Below are 19,229 nucleotides of genomic sequence, written 5' to 3'. Positions count from 1 at the left end.
GTTTTTTCCCAGTAGCTCCTTCTTACTGACTGGAACGTACCCAATGGGTGTAACACCAGGACATGAGGATAGTCTGGGAGGAAGAAGATGAAGGCAGTGGACAGGTGGCAGGTCGGGGTGAGATACCGCATGTGCCTGGAGGTTGCAGCTCAGGTCTGTTGGTAGAACGTGGGGGATGCCATACTTGATAACAGGCACAGGTTCTCGCCACATGTGAGGCTGACGGCCGGGAATTTCTAAGACCGAGTCCATCCATCCTTAAGGCATTCTAGTCTTCAGTATGAATCCTGTCACCACCTTGTGGCGAGTTATGGGCAAGACATGATACTTCACGCCTTACCTTCCTTATCATTCCGAAAGATGATAGCCATAGCTACCTCTACGTTAGACAATCTTTCTTAATAATAATAATTATCACAACAGTGAAGACCAACAATTGAGTTCCTGCAAGCACCTGGAATGATATCAAGCACTTGTATGTAAAAATACATTTAATGCTCTCCATACACTTCAACTATGAATATTATTAGTATTAGCCCCATGTGAGGGAATGGAGGCTTGAACAGGAACTTGCTCAGGACCCCGGCAAAGGGGGACCTGGAGGAAGGCTACCTACTACAGCACCCAGGCTGTGACTGTCAAGGGGATCAATGGAAGTATACTCAAAAATGAAAAACTCTAGGCAAATAACTGGTGGTAACACCACTGTTATGGACGAGGTCTAAATTTATCCAGCAGAAATAGCTGGATAAACTTCACAAATTTCTAGGCCCTCAGACCCCATGACTGAAACACCGTCTTCCCACAGATTCATGGGAAGTGGGAACTTGACATGGACTGATATTTTGAAGTTCACATAGCAGCCCCAACTCCCTCAAAAAGCCTCACAAGTTTGGTCCAGAAAAAAGCAATAGAGAGTCTAGAACGAGCCTTCCCTCTTATGGCTGAAGAGACACAGACATATAGAGATGAGCACTTTGCACCAAGGATAAATCCTAAACTGTAATTCAGCCTCCCCCAACCCCCGCTGCCCCCAACATTCATCACACAGTACACTATCTCCCCCTTACCACTTGTAAACCTCCTTTGAAAAAAACCTGACTCAATTATAATGCAGAATATGAGAAGTACTTTTTTTTTTTTTTTTTTAAATTGTGGGTTGCAAAGGAAAGGGACTGACATTTAAACATGTTTTAAAGTGGAATTATGCACAAATACTTTTGACATCAGGGAAACATTTTGATGATTGGGTCACTGGTTAGGGGAAATGACATCTTAGGAAATGCAACACATTCATCTGGAAGCAAGGTAGCCGATGCCCACTCCAAATATGTTCTTGTACACACAGGATTCCTTCCAAATGGGCTCTGAAGGCGAAACACGTGGCTAGGTTTCAAACGGGCAGAAAGTCACCTGAAAGCATATTTCCCCTCTGTTTCAGAGTTGACACAATTGAGTTACAGGCAGAGACTGTTTATCACAATGGCATGAAAGTCTCACTTCAAATTTTTCCAGCTTTTATAATCAAACAATAACATCTCCAGAGTATAGGTTTTAGCTACATAAGAAACATATTGGAAATTGATTCAATGCTCCTGGCTTGGCTGTAACAATGTTTCATAACCTGGTAACCTCTCAGCTTGTTCTTCCTCCTTCCGGAAAAGCTTTTAGCTGCACAAGGGTGGCAAAGCAAAGATAAAGCAAACATCATCCTTTTATCTGATCCTGTGCAAAATGAGTGGAGCAGACACTGTCCTAGTGATAAGATGACTGCTAAACGACTCTCCTCACATTCTATCAATAGGCTGATGAAAGAAATTAAGACTGACATTGATAAGTTATTTTCTCAGGCACTACCATTTTCAAAAATTCACGATTTCTCTTTAGAAGCAGTAAGCCCTGGTTGCATGTCTATGACTCATTAAAAAGTACCCAGATCAGCTCCACGTTGTAATAGATTTACTGGAAACTGACATGAGTTTTTCTTTGTCTATACCCTATTCTCTTTTTCTCTGGCACACCTCCTGTTTAAAGATTCATTCAAGCCAACAGCCCCCCTGTTTGCAAGATCCCTTTCCTACCTTTTATTCTCAGTCACACATTTCATTAAAGAACTCAGTTTTAATCTCCACGATTTGCCACAGCTCTCACCTGATCTATTGTTCTGGCATTTTACACCTCTCTCCAGCTAATGTATTTTTCTCAAACGTGCCAGAGTTAATGGACACATCATTGGGAAACCTGGAGGACTGAGGGTTTAGAGCACAATCACTGAGGTAGTTTTTCATTAAGTACGTGTGTCTGAGTTCTTACAATAGGGGTCATGCCTTCCAAGCTATACGGTTTCTGAAAAGCTACAAGTCACCTGTGGCTGGGCTTTTGTTTTGTTTTGTTTTTTAAATAAGTCACTGCTGCTTTTCAACCACTGATTTTTTTTATTCCCGTCAGCCATAAGAACGTCTAGCTTTAACAGCACTTAAACCACAGACAGTTCAAGCTATTTATAATGTCATGTCAATTTGGAATTATTTGTGGTAACATGGAGAACAAAGAGATTAAACTTCAAGTGTTGCCCACAACCTCTATCTCTAAACTCCTCCTCTGACACCTGATGTCTTTCGAATGATGATCAGTAACTTTAAAGTTGTGGTCAGCGATGTGTTCCTTTCTTTCCCTCTCTCCTCCTGGCTGACATCTCTTCTGGAGGTGCCAATGAGCTGCTCCAAGGCTAGGGATGAAGAGGAAGGGCAGGCAGGATGGACAGCACAGATCGCAAGGGCAAACTGAAGGCCCACGCAGTCCACAGTTTTTGCTTTGTTTTGTTTTGGATGGTCTTTTTATTTTTACCTTTTTAAAACAAATTGTGAAATGTACAAATACAAGAGCACATAGTTACAAAGAGTTATATTTAAATCCTCATCGCCACAACCAACCTTAACAACTCTAACCATGTTTTTAAGCCACTCATGTACCCCTCTCCAATCACACCCTTCAACCATTACTACCCCTTGATAAAGTAACCATCTTGTTGAATTTTGTGTGGTTCATGAACTTGCTGTTTGTTTATTTAGTCTTACTACACTGTCTAGTTTTGCTTGTTATACAAATACTGTATGTATTCTACTACAGTTGGCCCTTGTCAACCAACATTGTTTTTGAGATGAATCTAGGATGGTACATACAGCTGCAGTTCATTAATCTTCACTGTACAGTATTCCATAATATAAATATTTCAATACTTGTTTATCCTTTCTACTGTAGAGGAACTTTGGATTATTTTCCATTTTCTGTTATTAAGACCATGTTGTCACGATCACTATAGTATGTATTTCCTGACATATTTGCCAAGGGTTTTCCTAGGGTCATGCCTTCAAACATTTTAGATTATTATCCACGGTAATAGATCAATTTTTGCATCATAAATCAGTACACCTTTGTATGTGTATCTATATATAAATGCAACCAAAATGTCACAATATCTTTCCTTACTACTTGTACAAAACATGCCAATATTTTCATTAAAGAAAAGAAGAAATAAAAACAAAACAAACAACAAGCAAATACTTGTTAATAGTAACTCACCAAAATGATTTCATGACTCACTGATGGGTACAGTTCAAAAATCTCTTGTTTATAATGTATTTATTTTGTCTGTTATTGATAAAGCTACATCAGGTTTCTTTTCATTAATATTATGTGATATTTATTTTTCTTTTCTTTCCTTTTACTTTCAACTTCTCTCTGTATTTATGTTTAGGTTTATTAAGTCTAAACAGCTATAGCTGCTTAGCAATATTTGTCTTTTAACTCGAGATTTTAGTCTATTTATATTGATTATAAATCCTCATATATTCAGATTTATTGCTATCATTTTATTTTATGCTTTCTACTTGTCCAGCTTTTCTATATGTTTCTCATTTTTCATGTTTTCTTTTGGATTGAGTTGCTTCCCCTTACTATTTCATTTACTCCCTAGTTTCGCTACTGATTTGGAAGTTTTATATTTTATTTCTATTCTTTTAGTGGTTAACCTAGAAATTTTAACATGCATATGTAACTTACATATTAATCCTTTTCCTCAACAATATAAGGACATTACTTGTTTACTAGCTCTCCCAACTCATTTCCAGTTTTATTATTGCTCAGGATTTATTTCTCGTTGACATATTTAGTAATATACATTATAAATTACTTTTATTTTTATATATAGAATGTTTACCACTTTCTCTACTTATCAATTCTCCTTGCTTTTCAGACCTTCCTGAGATAATATCTCTTCTGTCTGATGTAAACTCTCTGGAAGTTACTTTAGTAAGGATCTAGTGGCAGAAAAATCATTTTTTTTAGCTTTGGAAAATGTCTGTACTTTCTTTCTTGAAGCATAGTTTCACTGAGTATTCACTCGCAGGCTGATAGTCATTTTGTCTCAGCACACTGAAGATATAATTCTATTGCCTTCTGGTTTTCATTGTTACCATAGGGGAATTTACTGCCATGCTAATTGTCATTCCTTACTAGGTAATCCATATTTTCCCTTTGATTTGTTTCAATATCTTTCCTTTATTTTTGTTCTATATTTTCACCAACATGTGCCTAAGTGTAGATTTCTTTTTATTTATTTTGCTTAGAGCTAATTTGGCTTCCTGAATCTGAGGGTTAGTGACTTTCTTCAATTCTCAAAAATTCTTAAGTCATTAATTCTTTTAATATTATGTCTACCCTATTCATTCTGTTCTTTCAGGAACTGCAATTAGATGTATGTGGATTTTATTACCATTTCTTTAATGTGTCTTAACTTCTCTTTCATATTATCTACTTCCTTGTTTCTCTGTGATGCATTTTGTGAAATTTTTTCAACTCTGTCTTCTGGTTCAGTAGTTCCCTCCTCAGTTGTGATAAATACTATCTACCAACTTTTAATTTTTTGAAGTTCTAGTATGTCCTTTTTTCAAATCTGACCACTCATTTGTTCCTTTGTTAACTTCCATTTCCAATTTTGTTTTTTTAGATATACTAAATATTTTTATATTCTCTATTGGATAATTCCTAATTCTGTAGTCTTTATGGGATTCATTCTATTGATTCTTGTTTTTCAGTAATGAGTCATTTTTCTCCCTCATGTTTTTAGTGATTTTCCTATTGTGACTTAATTTTCCTCGGAACTTTATTTGTATGTAAAATTTAGAGTGGGTACCTCAAGGGAGGATTTGAGCTGGGTTCTGTCAGATTCCAGAAAGTATTGAACTCAGTCTGCTTTTTTTTTTTTTTTTATATTTTCATTATGGTAAATTTCAAATGTACTCAAACAGTATAATATATCCTCATCTACCCATTTCCCAGCTTTTAGAAAATATTAACATTCTGCCATTCTTTTTTCATCTATTCCCTCTGCTTCTTTTCTAGAGTATTGAAAGTACAACTGGGACCATTTTAAAATTTCAAACTAGGGGATTTAGGGGACACAGAGAGGGTGAATTAGGTCCCTGAGCCACATGAGTGTGAGCTAATGATTGACAGTCTTGAAAGGAGCCATTTTCCTCCCCAGCCCCCACAGTTAGAGTGAATCAGGTACTTATCCCCAAAGTCTTCCTCTGCAGGGTGGGTTTGCAGCTAGTGCCTTTTGGCCAGCTTTATGCTGGGGAGGAGTGTGTGTGTCTTTGATCTAACATCTCACCCTACTTAGGCCCTTGTCTTTTATATGTCAACAGTTTAGCTCCTTAAAACCAGACTCCAGGTAGGCTGACCAACTGTCCCAGTTTGTCCAGTTCTGAGTTCCCCAGGATGTGGGGCTTTCAGTGCTAAAACCAAGAAAGTCCCAGGCAAAGTGGGACAGTTGGTCACCCTAGTTCCAAGTCACCAGCCACTATCTCAAACCCAGTGGGCAAATGCCGGCTATGGCATTCTCTCGCCCCTGTGGATTTAAGCTTTCTTGCTGTTCCTAGCCTCTGCTGAATTCTTTGCCTGCAGCTCAGCCATACATTTAAGGAAATAAAAAGATTTTTATATTTTGTCCTATACTTTTAGGTGTGGCATTCTGTGAAAGGAATTTGAAATTCAAATCTGACATATTGCCAGATAAAAGGAAATCCCTGAAGATTCATTTTTTTGAACTAAGCCCACATTTAAGAATATATCATATGTCACATAAAAATCTCAATTTTTGGCTTCTGTTGAAAAATGGAAAGACTCGCTACATAGGGCTACCATTCTTCTGCCTGACAACTGGGGCTGCCTCCCTGGGATGGGTCATGTTCTCTACGTTCCTCAAGATCACTCATGTAACATATGCATGTGCACGTCAAGCCTGGCCAGTGTCACTCACTGCCCCAGGAACTTATTGGAGTCTGTAACCCCTGGCCCAACAACCTACTGAAAGGATCCTTGGTCTCTGTTTCCTGAAAGGTGATCCAAAAAATACCCAGTCATCATTTAGAATTCTTGGCAGGTTATTTAACTTCACTTCACAGCTGTGGGTTTGGATGATGGGTCCACTGCAAACTTACCGTACCACTAAGCAAGGTACCTCGCCTTTCAGAACATCCATGCCTCATCTGCAAATGGTGACCATCATACCTAACTTGCAGGGTTGATGTGAGGATAAGACAGGGCAACATACATCACACGGCTAGGCCAGTGTCCAACATATAGAAAGCTCTTAATAAGGAGTAGACAGTAGTATAATATCTGTCATTGTCTTACTTCATTCAGAATTTCTGTCACACTGGGTAGCTTTCAGGCTTTGGGGCTGAGGTCCACTCACCTATTCCTTAATATGCCATAAGTTACAGACAATGCTTATACTTGCTTTAAGTGAATTGATTGCTTTTGGGGAAATTGAGGGAACTGTACAACAACAGGTCTCTGCATAGCTATTTCAGTTTCCCCAACCTTGTACTTCAGAACAGTAGGTTTTAGAAAATGGGGGGAGGGAGGCAAAACTGACTTAACATGTCCCATGACCACTTGTTTGGCGGTGGGGCGCTTTCCCTTCAGGACCCTGGGGTTAATTCATGCCACCCCCTGGGTCTGCACATCTGTTTCTGGCCCTGGCAGCTCAGCTTCCTGATCTCTAGCATACCACCCTTATCTTTCCTAAATGTCAGACCCTCCCTCCTTACACTTCTCAGTTCCCTGGCAGGAACATATACCAGTCCCGTGGCTCATTCTTATAAGGTTTTGGGGGTGCTAATCCGAGAAATGCACTGCTGCTATCAGCCAGTGATGCTCAGTGTGAATGCGCCCTTTCCAGAGACCACCGGTATTATAACAAGTGACTGGAGGGCCTTCACTCAAAGAAGTCATCAGGGGGTGGGCAATGGATAGGCTGGCAGGACAGCTCTTTTCAGGTAGGGAGCCCTTTGGCAACCCTTAAATATTCCTGGCTGTCAATCCTTTTACATGAATATATGACTCTATTTATCACAGCACACCAATGATAAGGAAACAGTATTTCATGAGGATGAAGGTGACTGGTGCATTTCGTTAGCCCAAGGCTAAGTGAGAGAAAATGAAGATGTATTTTTATCTTAAAAGTCTAAATGTGAGTGTCATAGTGTTCAGACGGCCATTTCTTATCATGCTGTTCTTTCTTTTTTCTTTCTTTTTTTTTTTTTCATGCTGTTCTTCTTTTAAAAATCTCCATAGTCTATGTGCTGTCTGTAAAGATAAGTTCAAATATCTAAGCTTGGCTTTCCAGATCTCCACCATCTCGTCCCATCCTACAAATCCAACTCTATCTGTACCTCATCCTCAAAATCTACCCTCTACTCTAGCTAAGCCGATGTCTCACCAACTGTCCTCCCCAACAGTGCTCCACGCTCCTGCCTATGTCCAGGCCTGTGCTCATGTTGTTTCCCTTGACTTCGAGGACATCTCTCTCTCCTTTGCTAATGAAATCTTACCCCCTAGGACAGTGGTTCCCAAACTTTGCTGCATACTGGGATCACGTGGGGATCTTTAAGGACTCCTAATGCCTGGCTCCCATCCCTAGACATTATAATTTAATTAGTAAGGGGTGTGACTTTGGTATCAGCATTTTTAGAGGCTTCCCAGGTAATTCTGGTGTGTAGCAAAGTTTGGAAACCACTGATCTAAATGGTAAATGCTCTTAAACTTCAATGTATTACTCTCTCACTCATGTTTTCTACTGACGGACAAAACCCAACACCCTCAGCTCCACCAGAAGTGGGCTCTGCACCCTGATCTGGGCCCTCACATGTATGCAGAGCACACCTCTCCCTTATCAGTTATCACACTGTATTCAAATTATCTGCTTGCTTCTCTGCCTCCCTACTAGACTGCAGTTTGCAGAGGGCAGATAGCGCTTCCTATTCATTCCCATATCCCCAGCATCTGACACAGGGCATGGTTTGCAGAAGATGCCCAATACAGGCTTGTTGAACTAAGTAGAACACAGCTCCCTGGTGCAAGCTGTAGGAGTAAATATTTTATAGGAGAAAAAAAAAGCCACACTTTCAAACTCCAACTCCACAATTCTCTCTAGTGAAAAAGAAAGAGGAAGGGAGTCATGGACTAGGATTCAGTATGCTCACAAATCCAGACCAAAGCTTTATCTGGTGACTGTCTCTGTTAGTGAGAGGAAAGCACTCAGAGGACCAAGTTGATAAAACCAGAGAACTAGATGTGAAGGAATGAAAAACAAGGAGGATGCCACCAAACGTTACAAGCACAGGGCTTGAGAAGTCCTAGATACTCAATGGATGGAAATTGATATTATTCCCAGTCTTTGGTCAGAAGGAACCACATGGTCCTGTTTCCATGGCCCTAACTTCACGGCAGCGGAGTTCACATTTCAGGCTGCCTTTGGAGTTTATCACTTTTGGTTAGTTATTAATGGGTGACTTCAGTGCAGCCACAGTAGAAATCTCCTTGCCCAAGCTACTGCTCTACAGAACCTCTGAGGTGTCACTCTGTATGCCTGGAAATGCAGAATCAAAATCATCCTGGGAAGTTTTACTATGTGATCTGAATCATACAAAACCACACCATCCTATTCCCAATCCATGGGCATTATTATCTAAGGAGTTTTCAGTTTGGTGCCAGTCTGTTAGTAGTCAATAGGACAATATCTACCAAAGTTGTTATTGAGAACATTTCTACTTCCCACCCACATTTTGTTTTGATCATCAATAGCTCTCCTTGTCTATAATTAAGCCTCAATATGTTAGCATGCTATTCAAAATGTGACACTTGACTCAAATAGCCTTCCACGCAAAAAGCTGTGAGAGTCTGGTCAATTAGCCGAGATATGCTTTAATTTTACTTGAAATATGAATGCCATTCTCTCTATATTAAATTTCTAGAACTTTCTTCAAATTGTCTCAATAAGGAAAATTAGTAATATTCTTGAAATAAGACAGAAAATGATCAAAGACTTTCATGGATTGCTAGTTACAATATTAGAAGCCCTGCTGTCCTATTTGTTTTCATTTTAGAGAGAGGAAAATTCTAGATGCACTGTATCCCACAAAAGATTTCTTTGAACTTCTACATACCTTGTTGGTGACCAATTAAATATTTATTCTAAATATGGTGGTGGGAAATTAATCCAAGTTCAATATGTTTTCTTAAAAAGTTACTCAAGGTTAACTGCACACAGACCAGTGATAGCTCAGATTATGCAAAATAGGAACTATGCATAAATCACTGAAATTAATTACATCTTTCCCAACAACTCTCCAAATTTGTTTTCCTATGGATTTATTAAATGACAGTGAAAATTTGTCTGTGTTCCCTTGGCACAGATCAGCTGAGGTTAGAAGGAAATAACCTTGGTAGGGGGCTGGCGGCAGGCTGAGATGCTAGATGTCCCCTAATATCCATTCTCTTCTTCTTTCAATTAGGAGAACCTCTATATTTTCCAGGATACTTGGCATCTGCCTGAAATAATATCTCCCATCCTATGTGACAAAGTACTGGCCAATGGGATATTAGCAGAAGGGATGGGACAACTGCTGGGAAGTGCTCTTAAACGGACAAGCCATGTCCTTCATCATCCCTTCCTCCTTCCTGATTGTTGGGAAGTGGACATAAGGGATGGTTTTTCAACAGTTATCTTAGACTATGAAGTGACCTTGAAAATGGAAATCATATGGGGCACCTAAACTACATGAGGCAGAAGGACAAAACAGGAGTCTGGCATTGCCTGGTCCACCTCCCTCTGGACTTTCTTGTGAGACAGGAAGAGATTTCTACTCTTATTGAAACCACTGGACTTCAGGGTTTCTTTCGCTCCCATCTGAAGCTAGTTCTACTGGTACTAATGGTTAGAAAAATCCAGTCTTGGAATTAAAAATAAATATGGTCTGGAGAATTCAAATGGTAGAATCCATGCATGGATACCTACTGTTGAGCATATTCTTTCTATTAGGGCTTTGATGTCATAACGTAGGTTCCAGAGCTCTTTGCATTCAGATGAGATACGTGCCTAGACCCCGGTTCTTGTTCTCTATATTCGTGAAGCACTTGACTTCAGAGTCTGTGAAACCTTCCCTTTCTTTCCTGAGCAAAGAACACCCACAACCACAAACAGTTTGGCATCGGGTCAGGGCTATTCTCTTCTGCTGGGTGAAGAAGCTGCTGCAATTGCTGACTTTCATTTGCATTTGGTGTAGATTCCTTGATAATAATGACTATACCTCATGTGACGCTTTATCCCTTCTTCCTCTTCCTAACTGCACACTGGGCATATTACTACTGTGAATTAGATGCTCTGTGGTTGTATGATAAAAGGCTACAAAAATAAAGTCTGTGTGTTACAGAGTAAAATGGCCACTGCACACAGTACTCCTAATCTCCTCTATTTGGCTCAACGTAGCTATGTCTCCGTTCTTAGCCTTCGGGCAGCCCACTTTTCAAAGGTAGGGTTATACCACAGGACAACTCTTTTCTCCCCCGGCACTGCTTCTTGCGCTGTTCATTGTCTGGAGTGGGCTTGATCCTGTTCTTTCTTCCTCACCCCATAATTTGTTTAAACCAGCACTCCGAGTGCCTGAAACTTAGGGCTCCCAAGAGTTCCTCTTAACTAAAGGTAAAACTTTGCTGGTATCCTTGTTACAATCCAAATATGTGGCCTAAAAGGTGACTGTTTAATCCACTACTACAAGGACACGAGTTAATTTATCACATTAGCTAGCTAAGGTCCAGGGCAGGGTAAGGAATAAGGAAATGAAACACCCTGGGAAAATGGAAATGTACTGGTTTACAGTGTTAAGTCACTCAAAGGTACTTACTGAGCACCTCTTATCCTCCTGCATGATACATTAGCTGCTGATAGGACAGCCCACTCTGGGAAGGAATGGAAGGAGGACAATACATTGGATGGTAGGATCCCTTAGAGGCAGTATTAGTTGTTGGGGTAGGGAGGAGAGCACCAAGGCAAATTCACAGAGTTAGTTATCCAGGAAAAACCAGATCATCAGGGCTAGGCCATGTCCTTTGTCATGCTGTCCTCTGGTGGTGGGAACCCTCCTGGCTCCTGCAGAAGAGGCTAGGAGTACACCCAGACAACGGGGGAGATAAACAGATCTCATTCAACCATGGGGCACTGGGGCATTCACCTGTTAGACTACTGGACAGGTTGATCTTTGTAACTTTTTTAGGTTTTGGGAAAATAGCATGTATCTTTTACTTCATGAAGGCTTCCTTGTTTATGTGAATACTATTGGATTCTGCTTCAATAGTATTCTTTCTCAAATTCCTCAAAAGACATTTTCTCCTTATTCTAAGAATTTTCAAATAACCTGTCTCCACTAAGGGAATTATATTTGATTATCACTGGCTGATATTTTCCATACAAGACAATGGATGTTATTTGAATTCCTACTAGTTGTTTAGCCCTAGTACACAAGTAGTACAATACATAGGGCAAATGTATCATAGTTAAATAGCAGGAAAGAATAATTAGAAATATGGTGGTGTTATCACTGTGTTAATCCTTGTATTAGTCTAGTTGTTTGCTTTGTTTATTAACATGGAAGTCTGACATTTATTAGGGCAATTTCAAAAACAAAAATCTAGTTGCATTATTTTTACTTAGTCATAAATCTTGAATTTCAATACAGAGGTTTAGCTAACAGTATCTTGTTTTGTAATGAACTCGTAACAGTTTGATTAAACTAACATGATTACCCTTAACTGAACAAATGCAAATGTTCAGATTCACAACTTTCTTGAATGTTCTTCTCTGTCAAAGACATTAGCTGATATTGGTTGGAAGAAAAACAGATTTAGATTTGCACAGTTGCTGCTATTGGAAATATGTTATGGTTATAAGTACTGCAGAATTTGTGACAACATTTGGCTTAGACAAAATGAAGAACACTGGTATTATCAGGGTGCGGGAAAATATATTCTTAGCCCTTTTTGTGGAATTAAGACAAATAGCCATTTGACTTTGTTGAGTTTCATTCACTCTTAAAATGGAGGAACTTTTTAAAAGGTCTGTGGTGATCCTACGGCTTGGCTAGCCCAGGAAACAGTTTCAACCCTCTCCTCCCTGCTGCTGCATGCAATGGAGGCTGGAAAGCAACACACTTACTTTCCCAGCATCCTCTGTACCTAGGATTGGCTGTGTGATCCATTCCTCACCAGTAACACAGAAGATGTAGTCCCTGGGGGGATTCTGGAAAAGCTTTTACTCTTCCTTATACTTTTGTCTCAAACGTAGATGGGATGCCTAGAGTGGTGGGAATCAGTTTGCAACCAGAGGCAACAAACATGAGGACAAAATGCCAACACAGCCATCATGGTCGAGTAGATAGACAAGCCTGGGCTTTTGCTAATGTTATTGAGCTGCTACACACCTCTTTCATGTTTGCCTTCCTCTAGACTTTTAATTCTATAAGATGATTAAATGGCTTTATCATATAAATAATGGCATGCCAGGTTTTTTGTTTACTTGTAGCCAATAGTAGCTTATTCATACAGTTCTCCATCACTTTGAAGAGGTAAGTCCATAATGATCTGAACACCAAGTCAATGCTGTGTCAAAAACACAGCCTGAATTTACTTCCATTAGAGTAATCTAAAGCAGCACTGTCCAACAGAACAGTGATGAAGGAAATATTCATACAGAACATATGTGCTTGTGTGATGAAGGAATATGCATCATCCGTATACGATATAGAACATAGCCATGTGCTGCATCACGGTGTTTTAGTCAATGATGAACTGCATATGTGATGCACTGAGGTCACACAAGACTGTAACGGAGTTGGAAAATTCTGAGGGTGGCCCCACCCCTGACATAACATCGTAGAGCAGTTACTCATGTGATTGTGGTGGTGTTGGTGTAAAGGAACCTACAGTGCTATCAGTAATATAAAAGTATAGCACATAAAACTATGCATGGTACATAATGGTTGATAATGATAGTAAATGACTATGTTATGGTTTACATAAGTAAACATACTACTAATCATTATTTTAGAGTGTATTCCTTCTACTTATTAAAAAAACAAGTTAACTGTAAAACAGCCTCAGGCAGGTCCTTCAGGAGGTGTTCCATAGGGGAGGACAGCTCCACTTCGGCTCCCTGAAGACTCTCCAGTAGGACAAGATGTGGAGGTGGAAGACAGTGATGTGGGTGATTCTGACCCTGTGTAGGCCTAGGCTGATGTGCATATTTGCATCTTAGTTTTTAATAAAAAAAGTATAAACAGCAAAAAATAATTTAAATACAAAAAGGCATATAGAATAAGGATATAAATAAAGAAAATATTTTCATACGGCTGTATAATGTGTTTTTGAAGCTAAGTGTTATTACAGAAGAGTCAAAAAGTCTAACAAATTTAAACAGTTTACAAATTAAAAAAAGTTACAGTAAGCTAAGGTTAATTTACTACTGAAGAAAAAGTTTAAGTAAATTTAGTGTAGCCTAAGTTTACAGTGTTTATAAAGTCTACAGCAGCGTACAGTAATGTCCTGGGCCTTCACATTCATTTACCACCTGCTCACGGACTCATCTAGAGCACCCTGAAGTCCTGCAAGCTCCATTCACGCTAAGTGCCCAATACACGTATACCATTTTTTATCTTTGATATATTTTTTATGGTTAGATACACAAAGACTTACCATTGTTTTATAATTGTCTACAGTATTCAGTACAGTAACATGTTCATGCTGTACAGGTTTGTAGCCTAGCAGCAACAGGCTTTGCAATACAGCCCAGGTGTGTAGCGGCTACACCATCTACGTTTGTGTGAGTACACTCTACAGTGTTCCCACAATGACAAAATGGTCTACAGATGCATTTCTCAGACTGTATCCCTGTCATTAAATGATGCATGACTTTACAGAATATGCAGCCATTTCAATTCTCGAAATGTGGCTAGTGTGATTGAGGAAATAAATTTTTAATTTTATGTTGCTTTCATTAACTTAAAATAGCTACGTGTGGCCAGTGGCTATTATATTAAACAGCACAGATCTAAAGAATGGCAAAATATTAAGATTCCTGTAGTTCTCTTGGAAAAAGTTTAGCTTCTGACTTTATATACGCTATTTTAACAGGCCCCAAAACACTTCATTATAGAAAAATGATGACTCAGTGGGGCTTTACATAGTGTCATGTTTGAAGGCTGTGAAACAATATTTAACTTGAATATTAGCCAACTACACAGAACTGATACCAATTTAAGCATTTTACATTGACAACCATAATAAAGGATGTCTTTTTGGAATAATAATCTTATTCAGACTATACTCATTTAGTGTTTGTTAAGACTTTTGTATTCCCAATTACAAGTGAAAGGAATAATCATGGTGTGCCAGTCTCATTAAGCTGTGGGGGTACAACAACTCTCTGTGACAAACTGTAAATTATAGTTTGCAGAAGACTGCTGAGTATGCTAGAAAATCAGCTGCAAAGTGCACCAACATGGTGCTAAGAGTGGTGGGATATTGAGAGTTGGCAGCTAAAGATGCTCCGAGTGAAAGGACAGGAGTGATGGACACTGATTATACCAGGCACCAGCAATCCGTGGTGCTGCCATATCCTGGCACGTGGCATCCAATACTGTCTCTGACACCCAATGGGACTTGGAGAAATGATTCTGCCATGTCTTGGTATCTTGTGGAAAGCCAAATAATCAGCACGCTCACATCTGCAGCTAGTTTTAGAGCCCACGGAACAGCTAATTCAAGCGTCCAAGGTGGCCTGGAGCTGTTAAAGGCATCACCTCTTCCATCTGCTGACCAGGATCACAGTGACAGACAACTCCGCCATCACTGGGTACGTCCTGGCTGCTGAAGGTCAGCACAGTCCCTCTGTGTTGGGAACTTGGATTCCTTCAGCCTGGTGCCATGCACAATCTTAAGAAAGTGGCTGACAAGCTGAACTTATTTCCGAGACAAGACTATCTACATTCAGGGTTCTAACAGAAATGATGAAGAAAATAAGTTGAAGATTTTGGCAAATTATATTTTCTTATTCTCTTTGGTATTATGTGTAAAACATTCGATTCAAAAAAATATTCAATTTAATAAAGCCATCACCCCACATTTCTAACCAATACGTATTTGCACTAGGTGCTTCTTGAGACGATTATGGAAACTAGATCGATTCAAAGCTGATTTTGTCCTCAGAGAAAAATTATTTACACTCAGCATCACTTTTGTTTTATAGTGACAAGTACTTCTCATCAGTTTACACTGCATTCCTTTGTAAACACCTATGTTTTCCTCATAGGTGCTGCTTTGACCCACTTATTTTATGGGTCTAAGAAGATAAAGGTGACCACATGTGAGCAGTTACGACTCAGTCTTGATAGGCGGAGGCATGAGACATGGTCTCTAGGAATGCACTGTGTCTGAGAGAAGGTTGCATGTAGAAAACCTCTCCGTAAAAGATGTATCAAGACATGAACTTTTACCTATGATGTGGCTCTGAAACGCGGAATCTGCAACTGTATCTTCTTCATCCTCTTGCAAGTTTTCATTTGCCTCTTTTATCTGCAGCAACAAGAAAATACTAGACGTTCTTATTTATTATATTAAATAGATCTTTCACAACCATCATTATAATGGGACATTTTGTAACAAATGTGTGGGCATGTGAGTGTGCCTGTACATACATGTGTGGCTGTATGTATGCATACATATACATACACATTTTTCATTCCACTTTCCCCCATTCCATCATTTGGCTTTATTATAAGTTTTAATTATAAGAGAATATTTTCAGAAATATAACCCCAGCTCTTAAAGAGAGGATTTACAGGGTAGCTGATTCTATACAAGATTGCGGAGATAAAAGCTTTGGTTTTTAATACTTAAAAGTCAGTAACACAGGGCTGTTAGGAAAAATTAAAGTCTAAAGAGATATAATTCCTCCAGAGTCAATGACTTCTACCACAAGTTATTTTAATAAGAATAAAGAAATGTACTTAAAGTGTACGTAGATCTCCTGACCGTTTCCTGGAATGTAGCTAAGAAAATGATTCTTTATTTCAGTCTTTCCACACTGAGAAGAGGTGACTCTGACATATGATCAGTGAACTAGAGCAGCGAGATTTTTATCGAGATTTTTTCATGTCAAAAATATCCCCCTTATATTTTAGATGGAATACCCAGGTGCTTGGTGGTATAGCATCAAATAAAACTCTGTAGAGAATCTAATGAAGTCACAGTATTTTACACGTGAGAATTCTGAGGTCCAGAAGTTTCCTTAAAGTTAGCATACAGATAGTAAAGGGCAAAGCTGGCAATGGAAACCCAGGTCCCCTACCTTCCAATCCAGTAGCAATAGCAGTAACCACATCGTCAACAGTCTCGACCATAATAAAAACAGCAGATGCTCATGTACTATGTGGCAGGTGCTATTTACATGTAAGATCTCGGAATTCTTACAACAGTGCTATGCAGCAGGTGCTATTGTTAGCTCCATTCTAGAGATGAAGACCCCAGCCCAAAGCAACAGAGAAGATAAGTAGCCATTCAAGTGGTGGAGCTGGGATTTAAACACAGCTAGTCAAACTCTAGATTTGTGTTCATTTGGAGGAACTTTGTTATTCTCAAAGTAGAATGGGCCTCAATGTCAAGCTTAGGTTCTTGGGGGAATGACCCTACATAGCTCTTTTAAAATACATTCTAGCCAGTCACCCGGGCAGCCAGTGATAATAATGTGAACTGTACAATGCAATGGGGGTCCCGCTTGGGCACATACATTGGAGGCTGTCAATGGATTTGCTCAAGGGCTTGAGTTGAATGCCAAGGAATCATTATGTTATACTTTCAATGTAGAAAGTTATATGGTTGCATACTGACCTTGAGCTGGATTTAGCTTCCTACTTTTTACCTCCTATTTTCATACTTAATGGAATAAGACCAATTATTTACATTTTATGACTCCAGTTCCAATATTAGAATGCAATTGGTACTTAATCTGTACCATGCGAGAAGATGGCAGACTCAAGAGAGTATGGCAGACTCAATCTCCCCAAGGAGAGATTGTCAAGGGTCCCGCATCCAGAGGCCATGCTTCATCACTCTCATTCCCCTTTGGCTGTCTGTTCTTGGGGGCTATTCCCTGTTGGTTAGCACCTCCACAGGAAGAAAGTCAGGGAATGAAAGAAGGAAGGAAAAGGGGGCTTCATTAACTATTTCTAGCAGTATTTATTGATGGATGGCAGAAAGGAAAAGTACTACAAGCATGAGCAAGGCTAAGTACGACTTATTTGCCTTCCACAGTTCACTTAGCTCAGGAATTTGTTTATGAAAAGGCAGGTGAATCAGAGATCCATTGTGGAAGGGATCCCCCAAACATCTTAATTTTCATAAATAATCTATTGGGAGTCTTCTATCCTTCTTCACAGAAACATCAAAGAAACCCATTTATATTTTCAGTTCATACTGGCTCTTACAGCAGTATGTTGCATATTTTCCCCTACTTATTAAGGTAAAATTGTATTTCCTTTGGGTTTTTCTAAATTTACTCATTTTAAACTTGTAAGGGTGCCCTCGTAACCTATTGGAATGGGGTGAATCATCATCTCTGTCAGCCTGTGAAATTCTAAACTAAAGAATAAAAAATTTAGGGCCCGGTATGGTGGCTCGTGCCTGTAATCCTAGCACTCTGGGAGGCCAAAGCGAGAGGATCGCTTGAGCCCAGGAATTTGAGGTTGCAGTGAGCTATGATGATGCCACTGCACTCTAGCTGGGAGAACAGAGAAAGACTTTGTTTCAAAAAAAAATTAGAACAAGGTCCTCATCTGACAAAAGAAAATAGGCTCAGAGAGGGTTAGTGATCTGTTCAAAGTCACACAGCATTTTAGTTTTAGAATGGGCACTCCTGATCCCTATTCATTGCCATAGTTCAAGTTTTCAGAGTGCCCCATATTGTCACAGCTAACATTCTCAGACTTTCCCAAGAACTACTATATCTTTCTGGCAGTTAGATATGGAGGCAATATTCCAAGTATTCATAGATTATATTTTAATTTAATAATAGCAAACATGTTCTCTCTGTGTGTGTGTGTGTGTGTGTGTGTACGTGTGATGTGTAACTGCTTTGCTTCCTTTCCCTGCTCTACTATTCCCTAACTTTTCTGTAGCACTTCACCACTACCTTCTTCAAGTAAATAAAAGCTATTGCATGGTCCTACCTGTCAGCTCCTTGTAAGAACCTTTCTAGGGCTTTATGTGCCTAACAGAAAAATGCCCAGCGTGACCTCTGGAGATTTGTAAGAGGAACTGGGCTTGTGGACAAGTCTCTCGGATGGGGGGGACAAGTCTCTTGGATGACCCCTGAGGGGCAGATGACTTATGGGGGTAAATTCTGAACTTGAAGGGGATGGATGAAGAAGCAACAAAGGAATGAAAATGGGGACATACTTGTCAACTCTATCCATACAAATAGATTTCAATTCAAAGTGGTGAGTAATTAAAAAAATCCATTTGCCTATGGAAATTAGGGGCATAATTTATTTTGGCAGTAGATTCCCCTTGCTAATTATATTTTTCACAGGATGAAATTTAAATTAATTTTCATTTTTGATCACTCAGCGGTTGGGTGTTGGTAGGAAGTTGTGGGAACTTTCCTGGACGGTAGGGGACTGCCAGGTCAAGATTAAGGACTTGCCAAAGACAGGCACAAATGGGACAACCTCCATACAGTAAAGTGCTGTGAAGAATTGAATTGGCGTGGCCACAAAACCAAGAAATTTGGCAAGTGTTTGGCTGAGAAAAGACAGAGATTTAGAAATTTAGAA

At 39.5% G+C, this 19,229-nt stretch overlaps 1 protein-coding gene across 1 annotated transcript in view; it reads right to left on the bottom strand.

Annotated features, from left to right (window-relative positions):
• NCKAP5 (NCK associated protein 5) overlaps positions 1-19,229 on the bottom strand; it is a 719,900-nt gene that overhangs the window by 28,660 nt on the left and 672,011 nt on the right. Inside the window, exon 14 of the mRNA XM_069474609.1 lies at positions 15,894-15,972. Within this exon, the coding sequence (XP_069330710.1) occupies positions 15,894-15,972 (79 nt within the window). The remainder of the gene's footprint in view (positions 1-15,893; positions 15,973-19,229) is intronic.

Source organism: Eulemur rufifrons, chromosome 1 (genome assembly GCF_041146395.1).
Source record: "Eulemur rufifrons isolate Redbay chromosome 1, OSU_ERuf_1, whole genome shotgun sequence".
Lineage (NCBI taxonomy): Eukaryota > Metazoa > Chordata > Mammalia > Primates > Lemuridae > Eulemur > Eulemur rufifrons.
The sequence above is the reverse complement of the archived record's forward strand: the minus strand, read 5'-3'. Positions and strand labels throughout refer to the sequence as shown.